The following is a 27,162-nucleotide window of genomic DNA, read 5'->3' on the forward strand; positions in this document are numbered from 1 at the left end:
AAACATATTATAGATCCTCCTCAGAACTTTTATACCTGTCATTTGAAGATTTAAACTATTGGGTGTTCAATACCAAGGCCTTCCATCAGATTGAAATCTGCACATTTTTGTTTCATCAGACCAAATGACTTTTTTTGTCCATGATCCATTATTTGTACGTATTAACAAATTGATTTTCTTAAATTAATATTTATATACGTAAGAGCTGGTCTGCGTATCTTTTCTCTTGCTTCTAAACAAATTTAATTCAAAGGTTGGCAAATAGTCTATTCGATAGCATTCACACCAGTTTCTTTTGCTGTTATCTTTTGAGCGTTTTAATATCTGCAGCCCTAATACTGCCCTTGCCACTACACTATGGCTTGTATTACTTTTCATTGCAATTTGTCGCAGTGGAAAACCTTCGTCATACAAATAAATAATATTATGCTTCTTGTTCCTGCTAAACGCTTTCATATTATTATTCGGCTAAATCAACTCATAAAGTAAGAAGTAATTGTAAAAATTGTCTGATGAAACATGCAAAACTATAAACATTCTGTCAAGTTCCTATTTCTGAAAAATATTCCATATATCATAAACATAAATGAAAGTAAACTATTACATACTATTGATTACATTCAGCTTATAATTACAGTCACCGAAATTCGACCGATTAGTTAAGGCAGTGCTCGCGATTTGAACGTTGCATGCCAATAACAAATAATAAAACAAGAACTGACATAAAATTTAAACAGAAGGTTACGACGATGCTCAGGGACGAATTTTAGGGGACCCTTATCGAGGACCCATGTATGCAGAGTAACCTCATGTAGAAGGGCCCGAAAATTGTGATTCAGCCCTGACACGATCACGTGTCGCTCGTGTGCCGCTGTTTATATTAGGTCTACCGGAAAGTTCTGCCCGTTTAAGAAATGAGAGGAAATAATAGATTTTTCATAAATTTAGTAATATTTATTGTACAATATAATTTCCATCGTTACTTATGACCTCTTGTCAGCGTGATGGCAATTTGTGAGTAACATTTTTCAAAAATATATGTCTCAAATGAACATGTGCATACCTATCGAAATTTGCAATGACATTATCGGACAGAACTTTCCGGTAGACCTAATATTTCGTGATAGTTTTTGTTGAACATAGTATATGTATATCTTTCCATAGGCCACTGATTGGGAACTCTCAGGAAATTTTCAAGTCCTCAGGAAATTGGATTAATAGTTTATGCGCTATTTCTGCTGTTCTGATCAACGAAAAATTATGAAAAAATTCATGAATGTTTTACTTAATGAGGCACAAAATTCTGACTTCCTTCAAAATTTTGAGTTGCAAAATCGACTTTTAAAAAATCCAAAGACTTTTAAATGTTGATTTCGGAATTAAAAGGTCGAGGCACCGTATTCACACTTTTACTCTAATAGTGCTTTGTTATGATTACGCATGTGTATTTCTCTCGGATTTTTCTTAGGGGGCAAACAGGGTCAAAAGAAATTGAAAAACGTCAAAAATTCAAAAAATGCATGTTTTAAATTAAAGTTTGTTAGACATCAGTTTTATATTCATTCTGTAATGGAAAAATGCCGTAAGCATCGTTATGATCTTTTTGAAGTAGCGATCCTAATTAAAAAAATAGAAATACGTTTATGCAGATATGTAATATTGAACATTCCTATGTTCGGAGAAACAATGTAAAAACTTAAAAATTCAATCCAAAACTATTAAACAGTAATTATTGTTTATGCGCATAATATTCAAATATATGTATGTATAGTACATTCAACAGTGTCAGTTGTCTCTAACCGCTAACCACCATAGATGATAATAAGTCGAGCATAGTCACAAACGTTCGTTGAGTTGTTGAAGCTATGCGTGGCACAATAGGAGATGGAACAATGCACAATTATCGAAAGATTTAAATGCGAGTCAATTTGGTTAGTGGACACATTTGACCATCTTATCCGGCTGTGCTCTTTTCACCTATCCATTTCCCTCGTAAACGCAACAAATTCTCAGTTTAATTATAAACCGCAGGAGTTGTGACGTGTCTCACCTGTATCCATCGTAATCCACGATACAAAGGATTTCCGGATAAATTACGTAAGGCGCTTCTCTCCTCGATCTATTGGCCATCGAACGTTTCGATCTGTACCTTTTAGCTAAATGGTCGGGCTCCATCAGCGCTGAAATAGATTTTCAATTATAGAGGCAATAACTTCCGTTCACGAGAGAATCTCGGTTTCGGCGTGACGATGACAGAAAAATCAATAGGCATTTACTAAAATCGCTGTACTCGTCGTAATTGTGTCTGGGTGTTTTCTTGAAGACAACGTGATGATTCGTATGCTTCAACTTCTCTTTACTTCGTGTTACGTTCGGTAATAATTCATCGCTGTGAAGAGTCGGTATCCTATTCACTACTTCGTGTAGTACCCGGTCTGGTAGTGGTCTGATCACCATTTCCCCACCGATGTTTCCATCCTAAGGCATAAAATATTTTAGAAAAAAATTGCATAGAATTATCATGTTACGGAAATCAATTCTAATACTATCATCCAGCATCGTCGTATGTTTCATAGACTGTACTTCTTAACTTTAATATTTCAACGGTTTGTAAGTACATGTTCGTTGCTCTGGGAAATCGTATTTGTTTGAAAATATTATTGCAAGCGTGAAACCTATTTCACAATAACATCTTTGAAGACTTTCAAATCGTCAATATATTTTTCAACCGGACTTCTTTATAGAGAAACACTTTGTTAATGTCTGAAATTTAAACGATACAAAACTGCACTGAGGAATACGTCGGAATAAATGTAATTTCGGTGGATTAACAGATAAAATTTCTGCGTAAAAATCAAATAAAAGTGCTACCGCTATAGTTCGCGTTAATTTATACATTTTCTTACGGGCCATTCCATATTCAGCGGATCATTTTTGTGCCTCGATGTCAAGCATTTTGATGATATTGGAATATGTTGTGGGCTATACGCAATTAGGTGAGGGGGACTAAGCCATAATTAGAACATATATATCAATATTATCGAAATCCTCGACATCGAGGCACAAAAATGATCCGCTTTGCGTGGGACGGAATCTGCAGATGCCATAAATATCGTGCCTAAACTAATCCTATCGTTTGTGGAAATGCGCGTTTCACGTTCTCTAGAAAATAGTTGAAATTGCTGCAATAATCCGATCGTTGATACTTCTGATCGTCGCACGATCAAGTTGTTCCATCTGCGGTTGGGAAGGTGTAATGGTCGAAGCGAGGGAGGGAGAGTGAAAGCGAAAGGTCAGGGCACGCGGGGTCGCATAGAACAACGTTTTTACGATCTTATGTAACCAACCCATGGTATTTGTTTCTCTCGAAATTTCTGTAGCAATTCCGTTACTTTCGAAAATTAAACGGCCCACCTATAATCGAATAAACTCCCGTTATGATTTCGATGACGCTCATTAATATTCGTACAGTCTTTGGGAAGAGTACTTTCTCCAAAAATAGACGGAACGTCTTGAGGTTTCCTGCGAAATTCATATGGACTTGGTTTATTAAAATATTAAATGCGTTCTATAGATTTGTATCGCTTATGCGCATTTTTAAAATTTTGTCATTAGGCATGCATGTTGTTCAGTTGTGCATACATTGCTTTTGATATTTAGCTTGCATCCAAATTTTCAGTTGTGTAGTAGCTGTCGGTTTGACTGATCGAAGGAAGTGACATTAGGAAATTACGTGATTTGAAGTATATTATTACATTACGTTACACTTATTAAACTTATCAAAACAAGTAATACATTATCATTTAATTTTTGTTTCATATAACTGTCTTATTTACTGCATATCGCGGGAAATGATTCTATTTTCTTGAATGTAACATTTTATTTGTTGAACGCTCGAAGTAATTAAGAATACTACCGTGCATGTATTCATTACCTCGTGATATAGTCTAATTTAAAAATCAAAGAAATTATGAACGTAAATATTGAATTGGTAAATGTTTATCTATTTCGATCGGTCTTCCAATAACATTTTCGTGTAAAATAATTGCGTGCAATTAAAATTCTTAATTATCATGATGCAGGTATTACAAAATCAATAATATTTAATTGAAAATATTTCATTCGAAGGTACTAGATACAGTCTAACTTAAAAATCAAAGAAATTATGAACGTAAATATTGAATTGGTAAATGTTTATCTATTTCGATCGGTCTTCCAATAACATTTTCGTGTAAAATAATTGCGTGCAATTAAAATTCTTAATTATCATGATGCAGGTATTACAAAATCAATAATATTTAATTGAAAATATTTCATTCGAAGGTACTAGATACAGTCTAACTTAAAAATCAAAGAAATTATGAACGTAAATATTGAATTCGTAAATGTTTATCTATTTCGATCGGTCTTCCAATAGCATTTTCGTGTAAAATAATTGCGTGCAATTAAAGTTCTTAATTATCATGATGCAGGTATTACAAAATCAATAATATTTAATTGAAAATATTTCATTCGAAGGTACTAGATACAGTCTAATTTAAAAATCAAAGAAATTATGAACGTAAATATTGAATTCGTAAATGTATATCTATTTCGATCGGTCTTCCAATAGCATTTTCGTGTAAAATAATTGCGTGCAATTAAAATTCTTAATTATCATGATGCAGGTATTACAAAATCAATAATATTTAATTGATAATATTTCATTCGAAGGTACTACCATTTTTGTGGTCCAAGTACACTCTTTTACGATTTCGAAATTAAATATATTCAGAGGAAAGCCTTCATTCCTTGAGTTTATTTGTCAAATCTGCCAATAGTGTTTGAGCAATCCTAGAACTCGCGGTTAATAATGGCTTCGCCAGTGTAGCTGTGTTGTGTACGAGTCCGTGAGAGATCGAGCTTCACAAGTGAAATTGAGTTACAGTTGGTTGGATGTGCAATCACCGAAAACACCAGCCTTCTCGAAATTGGTGACCGTTCAGGAAGGTAGAACCGATATGGGAAATTTTATTATGGTTTTTTGTGTCTTCACGCGCAATCACTTGGCAACACGGTCTTTGTATAAACCGCGAGCGAATTGCAGCATCAGATTAGAAATGTCGAAACAATCGCGATACTGTTTTAGAGACTTTCCTTCCTAGTCGACAGATTTACCCAGTCCCTAGTCAATAAATAATACGTACTAATAAAAACACATTATTGTGTATTTATCACGTGTATTTTAATGAGTTTTATCATAGACGAGATAACAGAGTAGACTGGACAGCATTATGGGGTTCCGTGCCACATGTTCTGAAATACTGACATCGCTAAAAACGAGAGGTTTTCTCGCGCCCTCTGCCTATAAATAGAATGGTCGACTAGCGAATTACATAAGACCGCAGCAGAGAAATTTCGTTTCTATTTTACAGCGTAGTCGGTACTAATAATGAACATACAATGTTGCCGCGAGAATTCCAGACTTTCCGGTACGACGAATCTTCGAGGCAGAGTCTATACCTATGTCAGGGCTCGGAATAAGACTGCGCGCAATATTGATGTCGCGAGGACTACGCCTCCGGACTCCCGTCGCAGCGTTCCACTCTCCTTCGGCTCGGCCGACCTCAGGCGCGTACCATAACAACTATTCGTGGCGCATTAGGGCAACTCTTAACAATTAAATCAGAAACTGTTTCCAATATTTATTTTCCATATTTATCGTCGATCTGAAATAATCGCGCGACACAGTGGAATAGGCATTTCATGGGTGAAATGATACGTGTCTATTGATAAGAGCGTCGCCCTGATGCGCCACGGATAGTTACTACGGTACGAGCCTGAGGTCCTCCGAGCCGAAGGGGGCAACACGAGGGGCGAGACGCTGCGACGGGAATCAGGAAGCGTAGCCCTCACGGCATCGATGTTGCGTGCAGTTTTATTTCGAGCCCTGATGTAACTGAAAACGGGATGGATGAGAGGGGCATGAGGTGTGATGCGAGATAGTTTGTTGAGGATTTCTGGAGAGTATTAGATGCTGTACTCTACTCGAGACTTTTCAGCTCCACGAATATCGGTAAGTACATAGAACTAGGTGATCCTCACCAATGTATACAATATATCTATGCGTTAAGATTTTTACGATCGAGAGTCAATGAAAATTGTATATTTATAATTTGCAAATAAGGTAAAATAAAGATAATGTTTCGATGAAAATAAATATAAATGTATTGTAAAAGAATGCTGTCAAATGAAAAAATAAAATTTGAATTTTGGACTGAACTATCAGCTCAGCTCAAACGAGTTGATTCAGCTGTAAACTTTGCCTCGAAGATTCGAGGATAATTATATGCAATAGGGTGATCCTCACTGGTTTCAATGGCATTGAAATATGTTGTCAAGATCATCATTCTGAATAACTTCTTCCTGTACATGTTATCGCCGCTTTCAGTTTCCGAGATATTCACGAAACCGAAAAATAATAAAATTTTGTTGTTGTTGGCGAGAAACATTTATTTATTAAAGAAATCCTACACTTTAATTAACAAAATAATTTCCATCATCTTCTAACACCTTTTTCCAGCGTATAGGCAGTTGTTCGATTCCTTTTTTAAAAGAGTCCTTCGATTTTGCATTGAAAAACTTTTCCAAGTGCGTTTTCACTTCTTCAACATTGTTAAAGTTTTTATCTCTTAATGTATGCTATAACGATCTGAAAAGGTGGTTGTAATCCGACGGCGCGAGATGTGGTGAATAAGGTTATGTTCATTATTAAGGTTATGTTGATTAAAATGTAGGATTTCTTTAATAAATAAATGTTTTTCGCCAACAGAAAAATATTTTGATTACTTTTCAGTTTACCTAATATATTTCGTACACAATATTGCAAATTTCCTGCTTACAACATGAATGTTGTTACTCTGTAGTATTCTACAGTTCATATTACACACTTTTAGCACTGTTTACATGCAGAGTTGGTTTGCAGTTAAATCTGTATCTGGGCGGAGTGAGCCGGCTGTTAGGCCGATAGGCCGTCCCGTCCATACATACAAAAATCCATGCGAGATGCGGAACATTGCAAGCATAATTACGGATCTAACCACAACCAATCACAACTGCACCTTCTTCTCGAAATCTTGTCTACATATTTTGCAACTCAAACCTAACGAAAATGCGTTTAAGTTGATCTGTCCGTTACCGTGAACACAGGAACATTAGATGAGTGGCGGTCGCTGTCTAGCGCACACAAGTTGACATGACATGCGCGTATAACCAGAATTCAACCTGCTAATAGCAACAGTCCTTCGCGAATATCTCGGAAACTATTGGGTTGGCAACTAAGTAATTGCCGATTTGTTCAATGAAATAAAAAATTTCTTTTTACTAGGAATGAAGTTTAATCTGTAATGTATTTTCCATTTTGTTCGATGACCTTTTGCCATCTATCTGACAACTTGAAAATTCCACGCTCGTAGAAAGTCTGATCCTTTTCGGCCAAAAACTGAGTTAAGTGAGATTTTACAGTGCCTTCATAATTAAAAGTTTTACCACGAAGGGAGTTGTCCAGGGATCGAAATAAGTGGTAATCCGATGGCGCGAGATCAGGGCTAAACGAAATGCTTTTAAAGATATTTTGTTTCAATTGTACTTATTCTTGTCACCGCTAATTGAACTCCCAAGCTCTTCTTGCGTAAAATGTATAAATCACTTCTTCATTCTATTCTAAATATATCCTGCAAATTTTATTGCGATATCTCTGAAATTATTCAAGTTACGGCAAATTTTGCATCGACGTGCGACATTCACTAGTAAGGTTGATCGTCACGTTTCGTATCGCTGCGTCTGACACGATGTCTGACACGAGTCTTTGACAACAGTCGATCTGTTTGGTCAAGTAAGTATCTTCTGGTATCATTTTATCTATTGTGAACGAAAATTTCTACTAAAAAGTCGGAGAAATGGAGTCTTCTAGTTCAGACTACGACAGCGAACCAACTCCAAGAGGATCTACAAACCCTGATCGAAGAAAACTTCGTCAAGAGGATACTTGGAAAAGTATTGGGTTGGCAACTAAGTAATTGCCGATTTGTTCAATGAAATAAAAAATTTCTTTTTACTAGGAATGAAGTTTAATCTGTAATGTATTTTCCATTTTGTTCGATGACCTTTTGCCATCTCTCTGACAACTTGAAAATTCCACGCTCGTTATTTCCACTCAATAGAAGGGAACAGTTCGTCAAACGAATTGGACCCTTGACAAATCTATGCGTTCTTCTTCGTTTGTGACTCGAAATATGTCGTGATTTAATTATTTATTTATTATCCACGTTAACGTTCATTGCACCGCAATGTAATTGCAGGCGTTCCCTGCTCAGGCGGTATAAAAGGTATTCTGTGGGAACGTATAAAATGTAACGAACTGCTGATTCTATGTTATTCTACTCTTGTTCTATTGGGTTAGCAACTAAGTAATTGCGGATTTGTTCAATTAAATAAAAAATCTTTTTACTAGGAATGAAGTTTAATCTGTAATGTATTTTCCATTTTGTTCGACGACCTTTTGCCATCTCTCTGACAACTTGAAAATTCCACGCTCGTAGAAAGTCTGATCCTTTTCGGCCAAAAACTGAGTTAAGTGAGATTTTACAGCGTCATCATCATTAAAAGTTTTACCACGAAGGGAGATGTCCAGGGATCGAAATAAGTGGTAATCCGATGGCACGAGATCAGGGCTATATGGTGGGTGTAACATCAATTCCCAACCAATATCCATCAACTTTTGCCGAGTGGACAAAGACGTGTGCGGCCTAGCATTGTCCTGGTGGAAAATGACACCATTACGATTGACCAATTCTGGTCGCTTTTCCTTGACCGCTGCATTCAATTTGTCCAGTTGCTAACATTCACGAATATTAAAAAATAACATAATAATAATAATAATAATAATTTTATAATATAACATTTACGGATATCATAAAAATGGGAGTGATGGACATCTATAACTGAAATCGGCAATTACTTAGTTGCCAACCCAATAAAAGCAAGCGGTGATAACATGTATAGGAAAAAATTGTTCAGAATGATGACCTTGAAATCGGTGAAGATCACATCCTGTTACATATATACAATTACTGAAATATCTTATAAAGATATATTTCTCATTGCTTTACGACATTTTAACTCCAAGCTATTTATATAAAATATAATTTAAAAGAAAAGTTAAATTGATCTTTTCATTTCTTCATTTATATCTCATTTAAACGGCAACAATTTTAATTGCTAAGAGATCTTATAAAATATCAATTATCATTAATTATGAAATTCGAGAAAGTTAGAAGTTAATCAATTTGGAATTGTGAAATAGTCGACTTTTCTTTTGTTTTGTAATATTTTTAATAACAAAAGAATTCAGATCTGTTTGTTATTTATTAGTGGGCAATGCGTTACAATGTCGTCTTTAGTTTTTGCTCATTTTTCCCATTTGGTCGAGTTTAAAAATTCTGAAATAAATCTGAGACATTTCAGTTAATAAGCCACGTACCAGAAGATTTAAAAAAGAAATTTTCCACTTCAAATTCTGCTTGTGGAAAATTAAAATATAACTGATTCTAATACGGCCAGACAAAGTGAGATAATAATAAGTATAACAAGCGGAACCGAGATAGATTGTACGTCGAACAGCGACCATTTTGATATCCTCTGTTTTTTATGATATAATTATTCAAGTTAATTGTAGATAATCTCCCGTAGTATACTTCACTTCTGCAGTTTATCATACTTTATAAGGTAGTATTTTCATCGTTTGAATGTATGCGCTGTATGAAATTGTGGTTTCCAAATTATAAAATGTGCCGTAATACAAACGAAGTACATACAGAATGCTGTATGCTCATTAACACGCTTGAATTTCTGAAATATAGGTAAGGAAAGGCGCGACACGGGAATGGTAATAGGGCTTCTGAAACCCAAATTTAGGGTGACAAAATAATACATTGGATGTCCAATCTACTCCTATACCTCGTCTGTGGTTTTACGTGAAGTGCAAGGCAATTTCTGTGTACATGCAGTACCCGACAGTAGAGAATTGAATGGACACTATAAAACGCAGTATCTTTTTTAAAACTTGGACTAAATGACTAGAATCTTTTTTAAATGATAGTGTGACTAGTCTACTAGACAATGATTATAATGCTTCTTTTTTAAATTTTACCGATTACAAGTTATCAAAATTTACAAAACGTATTTTAAAATTTTCGTTATAGGCTCAGATAAAAAAATTAAAAAATATGACTTTTTATTTTTTTTTGTCATTACAGGTAATAGCAGAATTTTTAAAAAATCATTTGAATCATTGTCTACTAGAATAGTCTCTCTATTATTTACAAAAAGTTCAAGTCATTTAGTCCAGTTTGAAAAAAGTTATTGCATTTTAATTTGAAGTTATTGCTTCCACTCAATTTTGTCCGGTACTGTATTAAACGTGATCCTTCTCGATTCGAACACAGTGATCATTGAGCAGTTATTGATTTGATTCATAAAATTATTATCCATAAAATAATTATTTATTGCCAAATTCGATGAGTAAATTAATAAAATCGCGATAATAACGAATGAATTTTGTATTTACAGATTTCAATACTTCGTTAGATCATAAATTGTTTCGTTCAATTAGAGGGTAACGTATGTCTATGAAGCTTTGGACCAGTTTTTTTCAATAATAATATTATTTATCGATAATAATAATAGCAGATCATTGACAACACGAAATTTCAGATTTTAAATAAAATATTTCTAATATTGTACTTGCGTAATGTTAGCAATAATCTGTTAATCTTGTATCAAATGTTTTCATTTAAATGTGAAACGTGAAACCGCAACTTTGAACAGTACATATGTCAAGTAAGTGTTAATCGAGGTCCGTGATTTCTTCAAGAATTAACGTGAAACTGTAAAACTGTTCCATTGAGTATCGTTCAATTGGGTGGACGTCAAGTTTCGTAGCCGCGATGACGAGTCGTGCGTGACCAGCCATGTTTCCTCAACTTGTACCCCTAACTATATTTCTTTGCGAGCCAGTGATCAACAAACAATCGGTTTGGTCAAACTCCAGGCTGGTTAATTGCTTCTTACTTACGCATGTTTTACGGGGAATCGTGGTATTACGATCATCATAATAGAGGGTTTAAGTGAATCACAGAGGTTGACGAAATACGAGTCGCAATAGTGCCGGAATGGCGAAAGGAACATTAAAAAAGAATGGCTTCTTACAACGAGCACTTTCCCATTCGCGTCTCGATGCAGAAGAATTGACGCCATGTTCGTCGTGTCTTGATAGATGTCACCGATATCTGTGGCGGCCTGGAACAGGAGGGACAATTACAACAAATGTTCGGTGCAGGTCATACCGTGTAAATGCAAGTCGAGTTTTTTCGTCGTCTCCATCGCAAGAAGAAATAATGTATTCTTAATATATTAATAATATATAATAATATATATAATATATAATATATAATATATAATATATAATATATAATATATAATATATAATATATAATATATAATATATATTATTAATGAATCCAACCGTCACCACCGGCGAATTAATAGTAATATAATATGTATAAATATAAAATAATAGTAATATATATATATATTATTATTATAATATATATATATTAATATATTATATATATTATAATAGTAATATATATATATTACTATTATTTTATATTTATACATATTATATTACTATTAATTCGCCGGTGGTGACGGTTGGATTCATTAATAATATATATTATACATTATATATTATATATATTATTATATATTATTAATATATTAAGAATACATTATTTCTATATTATATATATATATATATATATATATATATATTACTCTCGAATATAAATCGCCTTTCTAGTGCACACCGGACACCTTCTTCTTGGCATTAATTCGCCGGTGGTGACGGTTGGATTCATTTTAACCACAGATCGAAATCGTTTAAAAAACAACTCTTTAAATTTATTCTATAAGGGTCTTAATTAACTTCTTCACGCTCACGCCCGTGTATGTCACGGGCACGCTAAATCAACAAAGAACAGTTATAAATCGTATAAACTTTAAGAAATTCGAAACTATGTTTCATTTTTTATGTTTACACAAGAGCTTCTACCGCGAGGAGTTGGAACGATACACAGCGGTCGTTTTCCATACAAAAAGCGGAAAGAGCATATATCAACTAAAATTATATATTTTTTTTATATTTAATTATATATTTAAGCCTTACTTTTTCATTTTATATTACTAATTCATATACTTGGGGTTTTTGTTGGGGTAAAATAATGAAAACAAAATGCAGTGTTTTAATTGTCTCTAAACAAAATTTAAAAAAAATACAATTTTTGTTTCCGATGTAATTCAATGAAATTAAACGTCCTGTCTATTTTCATGTTGCGAATTCGATTTCTTGATCGTTTTTTTGCTCATACTTGACATGCACGGGTCAGACGTGAGCAAAAGTCTGCATATAATGCAAAAAAAGAAAATAATTTATAATTATTCTCATTAGTTTCAATAGAATTGTTGAAATATTGATATTTTACTTAACCTATTCAAAACATCTCGCGTAACTCAGTAATCCATAGGTATAGGCCATAATGCCATTTTGGCATTATTATTAGATGATTTCTCCGATAGCAGCTAATAGCAGCTAATTTTTATTAAGGCATTTCTCTTCAACATGCGAACAATTAAAGCGAACACGGAACTCCACCGAACTCATAATTAAAAAATGAAATGAAAATTCAACATATTCAATTGGACATATCTCGGAAAATGTGAGAGATAGAAAAGTGTCCTGAGACATAATTCTGTGAAAATTAATAAATTTATGTCAAAATTATTTATTTTTAAAGAACAAAATAATTACAAACGATCATATAAATTTAGTATTATTTGGAGATAGGTTACTTTGAAGCCACGTAGCCGTGTCCAAAATGAACAAATGGTAAAAAAGATCATAGTAAATAATAAGCCATATGTTTAATTGACTACTAGTGAATAAATTATGTACTATGGGGGTATTTTTTAAAACTGACTTTTTTCTGCTTTTTCTATGGAAACCGACCACTGTGCCTACCTTTTTTTTTCATTTCTAGCGAAATTTGATTTAAATTTTCTCCTTTTGCCCTTCTGCATACTTTCAGTTTTAATGTTTTTTTTACTAATGTTTACTATGTTTGGATGTTTTATACTATCGAAACCACTTCAACAAAGAATTTACAATACAAAACACAAACGCATGTAGATACAACGACTGTCTGTAGTCGATTAACATTAGCGTCTTGTAATTTTGTCCGATCGAAATTCTATTATTTTCGAATAAACAAGAAATTTGTTATTATTTTTCGCAAAATTCATGAAGATGTTATTAAAAAATAAAGAATTTTTATCCGATGACATGTATTTTCATATAACTATAATATTAAATTATATTTTATTATTATTAAATTGTATTAATTATTAAGTCGCATAAAAAAATTGATATATATTGATCCCAAAGAAGTGGAATCGAAGATATGCATATATGGAAAAGGGGATTGATACTATAATAATATACTGCTATAATAATATGTTGTCAATATCGTCTTTTAATAAGCTTCAAAAATATGATATTCACACACACACAGTAGCGTAGGTTGGAAAGGGAAAATTTTATATCTAATTTTGAATACTCACAGCTGTCACTTTCTCGTAATGGAGACCGTCAGGTTGCGAGGTATTTTTTGTGACAATCCACATTGGCAAGTTCGCTGCCAACAACCCCTCCGTCAGTTTCAGCGACAGCCCGATGTCTTTTCCGAAGGCTTTCAGGTGTATCTCTGGCTTCTCCATATTTCTTTTGTGTACTGAATGTAACACAGGCACAACTTCGTATGCTGGTACTGGAAGATGAAGCGTAACATACCTCGTGGATAAAACTATCATCATCAATAAAATGATCGGCTTCATATATAGGGTGTCCCAAAATTATGGTACTTCTGGGAAATGTAGGGTTCCTCAGGTCATTTGAAGTAACTTTTTCCTGATCGAAAATGCAATCCGCGGCTTTGTTTGCGAGTTATTAATGAAAAACACTGACCAATGAGAAGCGAGCTTGGTCGGCGCGAGGTGGCCGAGCCAATGATCGGAACTGGGCTTCGATCGTTCGTTGGCTCGGCCGCTTTGCGCCAGCTGATCTCATCTTTTATTGGTCACTGTTTTTCGTTAATAATTCGCAAACGAAGCCGCGGATTGCATTTTCGCTAAGAAAAAAGTTACTTCAAAGGAACCCCTCATATCTTGGAAGTACCATAATTTTGGAACACCGTGTATATTTATATCATAATTATCGAAATGATAAAGATCTTTCCATCGAGAAACGAATGAATTTCTTTATTCGAGCACATGTGTTAGAACTTCGATCTCACATTGGATTGCAATGAATTCAATGATGCTTAATATGTTCAGTGTTAACAAGAATTGAGGAATTACGATCATAGTTCTCATCATCATGTGATAAAATATTAACAGACAAATTAACATCTATTTGGTTTATTAGATCAATCGTCATTCTGCGATAGATGAACAAAAATATTATTGTAACGAATAAATTTTATTTCGATGTCAATGTTGTACTATGAAATGGAGCAATCGTGAGATGCTAGAAACTATTTTTGCTCGCAGCAAGTACCAGATTCGTGTCCCGTGTGAAACACCAACAACATCTCTTCCCTCGTCATGTGTTCGTGGATCTGCAACAAACGAGAAAATCGCGGTAAGCTTTCATATTTCAGAATGAGATATAATTTATTTAGTAATCACGAAGAGCTTAACAATGCTTTCAGAGATATCAAGACCTAACTCGAGTATCTCACATATTCCATTTAGTATTGACAATGAACAGAAATATCGAAAAAAATGATTAGTCTTGAAGGAGGGAATACCATGGTGAATATAAATTTTTGTAAAGGTCGCTTATTTCGAGATTTAAAAATCATTAATATTTCCTTAAATAAGACTTCACATTTTTACTACCGTCGCATAATAATCGAGGTCGATGCGAATTCAAAAATCTTTAATGTCATGAAAACGATGACCTTCGCGCTACCTTGAATGCCATAAATAGTGGAATTGCACGTGCGGAGATTAATTGAAAACCTACAAGGAACACAAGATTGCAACAATGTATTGAAGTTAATAAACATCGTTTTGAGCGACTAGGCTGCTGGAACTAATCTTCTTTGCAGACATTTTCATCTTATTTATTTCTTTGTTATGCGGATTTTCATCTATTCTTGGTGCATCTAGGGCACGGAATAAACCAGCACGCTACATGAGGATCGCGAGAGCTACGCCTCCTGACTTCCGTCGCGCGTCTCGCCTCCGTGGACGCCACTTTCGACTGTGTGTGTGGCATTTAGGCGATCATCGGGGAGCTAGACGCGCGACGGGAGTCAGAAGGCGTAGCTCTCGCGAGCCCCACGTTGCGCGCTGATTAATTCCGAGCCGTGGTATAAATCATCCTTCGCGAAGTGATGACGAATATACCACGTACTCCGATGATGATGATCATAAAGATGGTCAAAATCCATTAGCTTTGATACCAATAGGAGTGATTCGAGCCTTGATCTAGGGTAAAAGTACTAATTACTGCGGCATCATGCTTCGATCGTATTTTATTTCAATGTTTCTCATAATTTATCATAAAATAATAATATGTTTGAGCATTTTATTGAAGAATGATGTGTTCTGGATAACAATCAAAATGAATGGCCTTCAAAACGAAATATCACATAAGAAAATATGTAAGAATAAAGTCGATTATATTTTGTACGTATTGCTTCGGATGAAAAAGAAATGTACCAATTATTGCGTATCCATCACTGCGTATTAGAATTCGAAATACATATACATGCGTACGTAAACAAGCCACAGTTGGTGTATAAAGCAACGAGCTGTCAAAAGTCAAAAATCGTGCACCAAAAATCGTTATATGGTCCGTTTATTTTGAAAGTAGTGTAAGTCTTTTTTAAAAAAAAATGAGATATGACGTAATTTATGCTTAATTTAGTGTAAACTTTTTGTTTATAACTAGTTAGTATTTAATATCTTAAAAAATGCCAATGCTTTGTTCAATTTAAAATTGGCCGGTAAAAGAAATTGCGTAACCATTGATTATAAAAGTGGTATAAGTCAAATTTCCATCACGATGCCAAGCCTATTACATACGAAAAATATAAGGATATGCAGCAGCTATTACCTTATATACCTCCTGTGCATCATGAATATTTCAAAACATTGCCACATGAAGAGCATAAATAATTAATAATACCAATATCTTGTGTTAAGTTTAACAATATATAAATATAATTAACGTTCAAAATAAAAAATGCTAATCGTATTTTATTTCGTGTTATTATTTATAAATAAAATTGGATTAATATGAGATATATTTTAAGTGGTATTTGTTATTTCAAAATTGAAATTAAATGATATTTACAATTGACTAATTATGAAAGTGGTGTAAGTTCACACTTGCAGCCTGGAAATTGTATATTATATTAGTTAAATTCGCCTAAAAGAAATTTATATAATCAAAGTACATATTGATAAATTAGTACAAACATTCCCAGATTTCACATAATTACGCTATATTTTTTAATTGTCAGATCTGGTAACATTCAATTTTCTCGAAACGAAAGAAAGTGGACTTGCACCACTTTCAAAATAAACGGTCCATATTGTTCCATTCTCATTTTCGTGAATCGACGTCCTGCTGCTATTACTCTCCTGGCTACGTGCAATATAGATATTTAGATATTTCCAACAATATTTTAGCAAACATTGCTTTGAATTAAGAAAAGATGTCATTTTTAAAGGATATCATTGTATAAATATCCTACTATCACCCATGTAATCTCATTATCTGAATCTTATTAAAAAATTGTGGAACAGTTGGCACCAAAAATTTCAGAAAGAATCACGCATTTAAAAGAAAAATTAAAAATTATATACCACAGAAGAATATCAGCATTTTCATATTGATTACTTAAATACGTAATTTTCCACATCTAATACGCTTATTATACATTATTATACAATAAAAATAAATATCTTGCACAGTCTTAGTATCTATGATAAATTATTACAAAGAGTAAATTGAGCAAGTAAATCTTCACAAGATATTAAATCTAATTTGTTAAATGGAATTAATTCCTTATCAAAATTTATTAACGATATGTGAGGAACAACTTTGAATTTACAGAAAATGATGCAAATTTATTATGAGAAAATACAAATTATAAAGAAAGTAGATGAAACTGAATGAACTGTTAATGTACATTATGTTATATTTGACATTCTTCTGTAAGAAATACAAAACAGGAAAGAAGTTTACAACGACGAACTGGAAAATTTTCAAATATTTTTCGACTTTAATCTAAAAGAAGAAATAGATTGCAAAATTGAGAATTTGAAGAATATTTACCATAAAGATATTAATACAGAACAGTTCCGAGATGAAATTCGCCAATTTTTAAAGTATCAGAAAGAAGAAGTCATATTAAACCCCGAAGATGTGTATAAATTTATACTCAATGGACTTGTATCCACATACTCTAATGTGAAAATAGTTTTAAAAATATTTATTGCCATGACAATTTGTAATGCGAGCGGGGAAAGATCCTTCTTCGTTTTAAAGAGAGTAACAAATTATTTAAGAAATAATTTAACCTAACTACATTTAAATGATTTGTGTCTGATGTTCATCGAAAATGATATAGTTCATTCTTTAGACTACGAAGAAATTGTTAATAAGTTTTGAAAGCAAAAGTTCAGAGAAGCTGTTATTTAAATTAAGTTTTTAATACAATAAATAAAATTTTATGCGTTTAATTGTCTCGTATTAATTATGTTTTCATTTTTAAATAAAACCTTTTCAATAATAGCTCTATTTGCCATAGCATGTCATAGCATATTAAGCAGTATGTATTCGAAAGAATTGTCGACTACCTGCTCGGAGCGGTTGAGTAAGTTCATTCGTATATCGACTAGTTGTAAATTCGCGTATTATTATCAGAATATTGCAAAAGCATTAACAATTTCAGAATCCGAATAAGATCATACAAAAAATGATTTCCTATGTAACAAAAATTAAGAACAAAAATGAAAGAGAGTCGGATACTCTACCAGTGTAGTTATGATATCTTCTTGCGAGCATCGTTTACATAACCGTTATTGTACGGACAGCTAAATTAAAAATCTTGAACATTTCCAAATCAGAGTTTGATGAACCCTATCATGGTTTCGTAAAATTAGTTCTACAGGGTGTCTCAAAATTGTTACTTCCTAGAAATAAGAGGTTCCTGGAGTCATTTTAAGTAACTTTTTCCTTAGCGAAAAAGCAATCTGCGGCTTTGTTTGCGAGTTATTAACGAAAAATAGTGACTAATGAGGGACAAGATCAGCTGACGCGAGGCGACTGAGCCAATAAGCGGAACTGGGCTTCGACCGCTCGTTGGCACGGTCGTCTCGCACTAGACGAGCTTGCCTCTCATTGGCCAGTGTTTTTCGTTAATAACTCGTAAACAAAGCCGCGGATTGCATTTGCGCTAAGGAAAAACTTACTTAAAATGACTCCAGGAACCTCTTATTTCCAGGAAGTAACATAATTTTGGGACACCCTGTATACTACAACTTCCATCTACTGTGGTTTCAAAAGCGATTGCACAATCCTGACCATCTCGATTTTATTAAATCGAACTCCGGAATCGTATCATATCCATGTACCTAGGTTATCTAATTTAAAACATTAGGATAAAGTGAACTTCGACTCTAATCGGAGTTGCAATTCGTACCGCAATACACTGACATCCTTAATGATATTTGTGCCAAAGCGATATAAAAAATGTAAAATGATTCGGACAGCAGTTCCTTTGGTGATCGAGACAGAAGAAAAAATGGTCTTTTTTTACTTATTATAAAGAATACGCCTTAAAATTCTTCAAAATATGAGAATAGTTGAGAGCATTTATTTCGCTTCGACAAGAATACATTATTATTGAATTTGTTATTCAGGGCAAAACATTTATTTTTACATAGTTTAATCTCATTCCGAAAATATACAGCAGTAAAACGTGCATCCGCAATAATAGGTACATTTACCATGTTATAAGCTGGTGTGAGATCAGTTGCACAAGCGATAAATGCTTGTTAATGTGCTACGTCAGAATGTACTCTTTTGACCTTTTTCGTCTCCCAATTAGTTGATATAATGGAATTACCATAATTCTACCGATTACAAAATCGAACGGGAGAAGATCGACAAGACCTGGAAACACAAGCCTTTAGAAAATTGCTATTTCGTAATCGTTTGAAATAGCGGTACTTCCTTCCGATTTAACAATAGTTGGCATCATTAATCAACCACGCTTGAGCTCAGATTACAATAAAACTGCTTGCATTTTATTACAGGCCCGTCCGCAGCCACGAAGTGCATGGCTAATTGGCAGTCGTTGCAAGGACGTTGATCAGCAATTGTCGAAGAACACATGCCAGCAAAGTCTAGCCGCGTGTTCAATTCTTACGCGGTCTGTACAATAGGTACATGTGTATTTAAAGTTTTCCAATCGCGACCCAAGGTCTGCTTCTACCATTTATGAGCACCCAGTCACGTACCGTGCCACAGAAATCGAGTTGCAATTAACTATCATGCTGAGTTAGACTCCTAAGGTCGATCACTTTCACTCATTACGTTAGGAAATTCGATCGTGCCTAGTGGTACTGTTTCCTTGCAGTTGTATTGGTTCTATTTGCCGGTTAGCTAATGTACCCAGTGCTTGTGCTATGAAGTATGCTATTTTTAATCGACTGGCCAACAATAAGTGGTATCGCCTTTGAGAATCGTATCAGTGACTCCACAGTTCTTTATACGGAAACACCTGTGATCGTACTCTTATTTCTGCTACAAAGAGGCAAGAATTTGGAAACGCAGTTCTTTTGTCATCGAAGCAACGAAACTCACAGTTGATCGCAAGAAATCAACGTCGCATAATTGTTGTATTACGATTTACGATTACGTATACACGCAACATGTATTTTATCATAAGGTCATCACTTTCCCACTTAACCATGCTATACTCCACTTTATTACACCTTGCAGCATTACGATGTTCTCTCGCCATCGCCTCGAGCGCGGTTCAAACTCATCGCAATTTTCTCAACGGACATTGTGGATAGAATCTCTTTCACTGCATATTTAAGTTGTTTTTTTTCTAGATGTGCTCCCCTCAATCGAGGCCAGCACTTTGGTAGAAAATTTGTAAATGTTCAAGCGATTTTTATAGGCATATTTCACGAAATATTTTCATCGTCGTTTGTGTTTCTTTTTTTATTATCAATTGCATCTTTCAAATGCTATCGGAAATAAATGAAACCATAAGAGGCTGAACGTCGCGTATCGCAAAAACGTATATGCATATATAAACTGTACGTATTATGTAGTAACAAATGGTTGGTGGTATTGATGCACTCATTTAACAAAATTCTTTGGATGAAATTTAAAATAGCAGTAAGTTAAAGCAATTACAAGGAGGCTAATAAATTATGTTCAGCCCAATTAGAGAATAAAGGAAAAAATAAAATCTTTTTTTTTCTATTTGATCTTAGAATCAGTCTAGTAATAAATATAGTTTCTTCTAAGTTCTCTAGAACTAGGTTATAAACTTATTACAATCAGCATCGAATCATTTGTGATTTGTTATTGAAATATTTCAACGGAAACTGCATTTATATCAACAAAGTTAAAGAACATTTAAATCATATTTTTTTCAATGTCGTTATTATTAAAAGGAATTTAATATATTTTAACAACCAAGTGAACCAGTTTTTCTACAACCAAGTGAAAATACAAATGATGCAGATGATGAAAGAAACGCTTCTTCGGATAAAAATTAATCATTTTCAGATCATCGTGTGATTAAACTTATACAAGCGGCCCGCAAAAATATAATACCTTTTAAAACGCAATAACTTTTTTCCAACTGGACTAAATGATTTAAATTTTTTGTATATGATAGAGGGACTACTATACTAGACAATGATTGAAATGATTTGTTTTTTCAATTTTGCTATTATTTGGAACGACAAAAGAAACAAAAAAATTCGCGTTTTTTAAACTTTATCATCGGAGTTTAGAATTTAAAAAATGCCTTTCGTAGATCTCGGTGACTTATGTGCATGCTGAAAATTTCATCGAAATCGGTTGACCTTGATATGAGCTATGAGCAATTAAAGATCGCAAAAATTGCAGTTTTGTCACGATTTTTGATACTTCTGATCAAAAACTGTAAGAAATCTGCAGTTATTTCAATCTTTCAACGCTTGTAGCTTGATTAACTGATTACGATCCATGAATTTTTAATTTTGCAGACCATTATTGCATTAAAAATGATTAAATCGTTAAAAATCATTCTGATTTTTTGTGCTTAAATTGTCTATATTTTGCCATAAATCCTTATAGAACTGTGTTTCTAATAAATAATATAATAGAAATAATTTCGGCCGTCTAAATCGATTAAATAGTCCATTGTGCGTTCATATGAAATGATGTGTTATTACAAGAGACAAATGAAATTCCCATATAATTACACCGGAGCGTGCGTATAACATAATTTTTCATTTTTTTTATTCAAATGTTTCCTCATATGTAGTCACAATTCAATTACGTTAAGAAAATATTCTGCGGCGCTCACAAGCACCGGATTCTTTTGTTCGCTAATAAAGTAATCGGCGTCACTAACAGGAGCCAAGGCTTACGCACCGTGAATTTACTTCGTAATAAGTAGCGAATCGACAATTAGCGTCGTCTCATCCTGTGACTGCCCTGTCATTTGAAGCCAACGGTACGAACGACTACGGTGCCGCACATGGTTCTTTGTTTTAAGGAAGCGCTTTGCACGGAATAACAGTGTCCTTGGTGATCTCGATGGTACTTGACATGATCTTACCTTGTGGCATCGTACAACAGGTAGAACGGCCATGCACAGAAGGACAAGGGCACGAATCATTTTGCATAAAAATATTCCTGATGGGCTGCGTCACATCACTGAAACAAAAAAAAGACCGAAACGTCTGAATATAGCAGTGATTAAACTGAGAATGAGCGACACACTGTGGAGCATTTCGTTCGAAAAGACGGCCCGAAGTCCATCTCGAAATTATATCCACACTTTATTCATTCGCATGCGACGCATTATGTTTTCCTAAAAGGGAAAAGTATCATTTATTGCTCGTTTATTGCAGATTGGTGTACGTTACGACGAAACTATGTGAATTCTTTCTTTCGAGAATTATCGATATTTCTGTAATTATTGACTTTAGAAAATGACCAATAATCCAGTGATAATACCTTTAAGATCGTGGCATCATAGCTGACGTCAAGATGAATTCAATGACCTATTGCGTTATGAACTCGAACTTCGAAATAACGTCAATTGTGTGTACAAAAGATGTAAATATATCTTTAATAAAATCTATTTAATCTATTTAATAAAAACATTAAAAAGTCGTCCTATTATTATAATTTTCGTTCTAGGTTCAGTTAAAAAAAGTTAGGAAGTATCATTTTTTAATTTAACTTACTTAAATTTAAACTAACTAAACTAATTTAATTTAAACTCGTGAGTCCAACGCGACATTTTAATGTTTCTATTAAATGTATATAAACGTACTTTGTTTTTGTCACAAAATTGTTTTGTGAATGTATTTTTAATTCGAGATCATTTCACAATATCCTGTTAAAACTTTCAAAACTCGATAACTTTTTCAAAATTAGGTCTGATAATTTGAAGTTTTCTAAAATGTTGTGGACTCGCGTGTTTAAATTAAATTAGTTAAATTAGTTTAAATTTAAACGAGTTAAATTAAATAATATTTCCTAAATTTTTTTATCTGAGTCTAGAACGAAAATTTGAACAATGCGTTTTGTAGATCTCGGTAACTTGTAAGCAAAAATCTCCGAATTATTTGCAGTTATTTGGCCGGAAGTCGTGAAAAACTGTGATTTTCACTATCTTTAAATGTTTGTAGCTTGCAACAACGTTATTTCGGTGAAATAATCAGCATGCGTTTAAATTGCCGAAATCTAGAGAATATACAGTTTAATACGTTCAGCGCTCACAATTGCTGTTCAGCGCCCACAATTCCCACAAAGTTGAAGCAATTTAATTAATCAAATCGAAACTAGAAAATTAAAATTTATCATAATCCTAGTCAAATTCTGTTTGTTTACATATATTACAATGAAAATGAATTTTCAAAATTGGTCAGAAATTAGTGTTACCCATATTTGACCGACGTGGCGCTGAACGTGTTAAATTTTCATTCTAGGCTCAAACGGAAAAGTTGGAAAGGACAACTTTTTAATATTTTTTATCATTCCAAGTAATTACAATTTTAGGAACATTTTTTTAAACATTGTTTGGTACACTAGTCACTCTAACATCTCAAAGAAATTCAGCTTACAGTAAAATGCAGTACATTTTTAAAGCTTGGACTAAACGACTAGAATTTGTTTTAAATTATAGTCGGGCTATAATGTTTATTTTTTAATTTTGCTATTTTTTGGAATGATAAAAAAAATAAAAAAACTCATATTTTTTAACTTCTCTATCTGAGACTATAACGAAAATTTAAAAAATGTGTTTTGTAAAATGCGAAGACAAGTTTTGTAAGGTTTAAAAATTTCAGATTTCTCACACTTATTGGTCGAAAGTGTCAAAAAATAAAGGGACAATATCGCGATATTCGCGATCTTCAATTGTTTACAGCTTATCTCAAGGTCTGTAACATAAGTTACAAACTTCTACAAAAAGCATTTTTTAAATTTTCGTTATAGGCTCAAATAAAAAAGTTAAAACATGAGTTTTTTGTTCCTTCTTTTGCCATTTCAAATAATAGCAAAATTAAAAAAAAAAGCGTTATAGTCATTGTGTAGTTGACTAGTCCCATTATCATTTAAACAAAATTCTAGTTATTAAGTCCAGTCTTAAAAAAGTTATTGCGTTTTAAAGAGTGTCCACATAAATTTGTCAGATACTGTACATGATCGAATTTTGAAAAAGTTACCAAGTTTTAAAAGGTATCCGAATATTAACGATACTCATTGCATATATACATGTATCCTAACTGTACGACGAAATATCGTAATATGCTCTGCTTTTTCGATAGTCTCCTATAAAATGTAAATACCGAGACAGGCTTCCGTGGCAAGCTGAAGACGACCCATAGTAAAGGGTAACGAGTTTCAGCCTCGAGTCTCGATGTATCGCGTTTACCGTCATCAACAGGAGAAAGAGACGGGCGCCAATTGCCAATGGAGCACATTGGAAAAAACTGAAGTTGCGTCTCATTCGTTCGCGTGCACAGAGATTTATCAGCAACTGGTAAATAGAATAAACTTCATACTGACACGCGTAAACTGACAACTCAACTTAATTATGTCTAATTAGCAAGAAGCGATAGAAGTTGTTGCATCGTCGTTCAGCAATAGTCCAAAAAGATTTGCAGCATATATTTGATTTGAAGAACAACGAAATTTATTATTACGGTACATTATTTTTAATATTAATCCATCACACTTCACCAATAAAACATTACGCACAGACTTATTGGGTTGGCAACTAAGTAATTGCCGATTTGTTCAATGAAATAAAAAATTTGTTTTACTTGGAATAAAGTTTAATCTGTATTTTCCATTTTGTTCGATGACCTTTTGCCATCTCTCTGACAACTTGAAAATTCCACGCTCGTAGAAAGTCTGATCCTCTTCGGCCAAAAACTGAGTTAAGTGAGATTTTACAGCGTCATCATCATTCAAAGTTTTACCACGAAGGGAGTTGTCCAGGGATCGAAATAAGTGGTAATCCGATGGCGCGAGATCAGGGCTATATGGTGGGTGTAACATCAATTCCCAACCAATATCCATCAATTTTTGCCGAGTGGACAAAGACGTGTGCGGCCTAGCATTGTCCTGATGGAAAATGTCACCTTTACGATTGACCAATTCTGGTCGCTTTTCCTTGACCGCTGCATTCAATTTGTCCAGTTGCTAACATTCACGGATAATAACAAATAACATAATAATAATAATAATAATAATTTTATAATATAACATTTACGGATATCATAAAAATGGGAATGAGAGACATCTATAACTGAAATTGGCAATTACTTAGTTGCCAACCCAATACAATTGGCACATGTTAAATCATAGTTACATTACGGCTGCATTAATTTGAACACAGCTTGTAATATCCTCTTAAAATCGAGTACTATAAAAACCGAACATTCCTTATTATCGTAATCCATTCACATTCGAATATCCCATTATCGATGACTGGTCTCTGTTAGGTTTGTTTATTTTAGACACGTAATGCCGGAGGCTTACACCACGAAACCAGTACGCAGGAAATCATGCCGAATTACAAACATTCTTGCACATAGCTTTCTTTCCATGGAACAACTTTTGATAGACGTGGGATCGGGACTCTCGGACCTTTGGGAAACTGTCTTATTCTCGAATCGATGGAACTTCTCAATCACAAACAAGAGTTTTATTTTATATATAATTAAAAGATCATCTTAAGATATAATTTTTATTATTTCACGGATTAGGTAATTTCAATCGTCGAAGAAAATTGTATAAGTGTAATTAGAAGTAAACGTATAACGATTTCATTGCAATCCATAAAATTATGATTCAATGTTGAACACGGTTGAATTTTCGTCAGACGAAGGTTGTTGTCATTTTATCAGGATCTTATGAATGACGGAGGTCATGTTTCACTCAATATGCGCTTATATCGTAATTATTAACTCTAACGTTATTAATTTACGTTATTAACTGTTCTGCACGGAATTATTTACATAAAAATACTTTAAATGAACGAACATCTCTTAACTATAAATATACTATTTATATGAATATTTATAATATATAAATATACTATTCCGGTATATATATATAGAGAGAGAGATTATTCTGAATTTTAATTAACACACACATATATATATACCGGAATAGAATATTTATAATATATAAATATTCTATTCCGGTATATATATATGTGTGTGTTAATTAAAATTCAGAATAATCTCTCTATATATATATATATATATACCGGAATAGTAATACTATTTATATGAATATATATATATATAGATTATTCTGAATTTTAATTAACACAAAATAATCTTGGGATCTGGATGTTTGTTTTAAAGAATTTCGATACTCACGGGTGAATCGATCCTCGCATATAATTATAGATTATTTTAATGTAAAACAATGCTTATGTAAATAAACTAAGCAATCGTTCAATCCGCTAACAATAAGATCTTCAAGAATTAGAATATTAACGCGAGAACTACGGTGATGAGACCACAAAATGAGCCCCGGGGCAGGAGCAGGAAGGGCCTCTCGTTAGGCCCGCCTATCCCCACCTCTGACGCTTCCGGAGACGCTACGCTGTTTCACCACACCGATTACCATTGCTATCATTGAGAGTTGATGAGAAGGCGCCTGGAAAAAGTGCGGGCACGGTTGGCTGTAACGCGTCGCTCCACCTTGTCTCATACGCATTCTCAATGTTGTCTTACTGTTGGCATAGACTAAAGTTGTTCAGCAGGCCTCGCGGCGGGCAAGGGGACAGCTACGGATAAACGATTTAGCGGAGTGGGGCCGTGTGATTAGTGTCTACGTCACTAGGACCTATGCCGATCATCCGATGCTCGTTCTATTTCTCTCAATCTGGACGTAACCTGAGGTCGATCTTTGTCACCGTTTTCAGCCAGTAACGTGTCGTTACTTGTAGGCAATCCCACGAGGAGCTAAGGAGGGGGCAGCGTTGCCCTCGAGATCCTGGCTTAGAGCCCGCCGTTCGGTGTTTACCTCAGGCTGAAAATCGCTGCCAGTACTGGTAAGCTGTTGAATAGCTCCGGCATAGACGGTCACTTCTCACCGGAAATCGTATGACAAAAAGAATTGATAAGGTACGCGAGACCTAGTGAGGTAAAGCGCATCAATTAATAATCCATAATCGTAGACATTGGTCTAGAGCAGCGGCTGCAGGAAGAAGAGCTACGCGA

The 27,162-nt window shown here is 33.9% G+C and overlaps 1 protein-coding gene across 8 annotated transcripts in view; it reads right to left on the reverse strand.

Moving 5' to 3' along the window:
* Positions 1–27,162, reverse strand: part of sona (sol narae metalloprotease) — a 156,756-nt gene that overhangs the window by 24,747 nt on the left and 104,847 nt on the right. For all 8 annotated transcript variants that reach the window (XM_033470211.2, XM_033470213.2, XM_033470212.2 and 5 more), the window contains 6 exons: positions 22,026–22,123; positions 14,711–14,771; positions 13,717–13,922; positions 11,248–11,337; positions 2,277–2,478; positions 2,051–2,180 (listed from right to left, as the gene is read on the reverse strand). In XM_033470211.2, the coding sequence (XP_033326102.2) occupies positions 2,051–2,180; positions 2,277–2,478; positions 11,248–11,337; positions 13,717–13,922; positions 14,711–14,771; positions 22,026–22,085 (749 nt within the window). In that variant the 5' untranslated portion in view covers positions 22,086–22,123. The remainder of the gene's footprint in view (positions 1–2,050; positions 2,181–2,276; positions 2,479–11,247; positions 11,338–13,716; positions 13,923–14,710; positions 14,772–22,025; positions 22,124–27,162) is intronic.

The sequence above is a fragment of the Megalopta genalis genome, chromosome 16, assembly GCF_051020955.1.
Source record: "Megalopta genalis isolate 19385.01 chromosome 16, iyMegGena1_principal, whole genome shotgun sequence".
NCBI classification, from domain to species: Eukaryota; Metazoa; Arthropoda; class Insecta; order Hymenoptera; family Halictidae; genus Megalopta; species Megalopta genalis.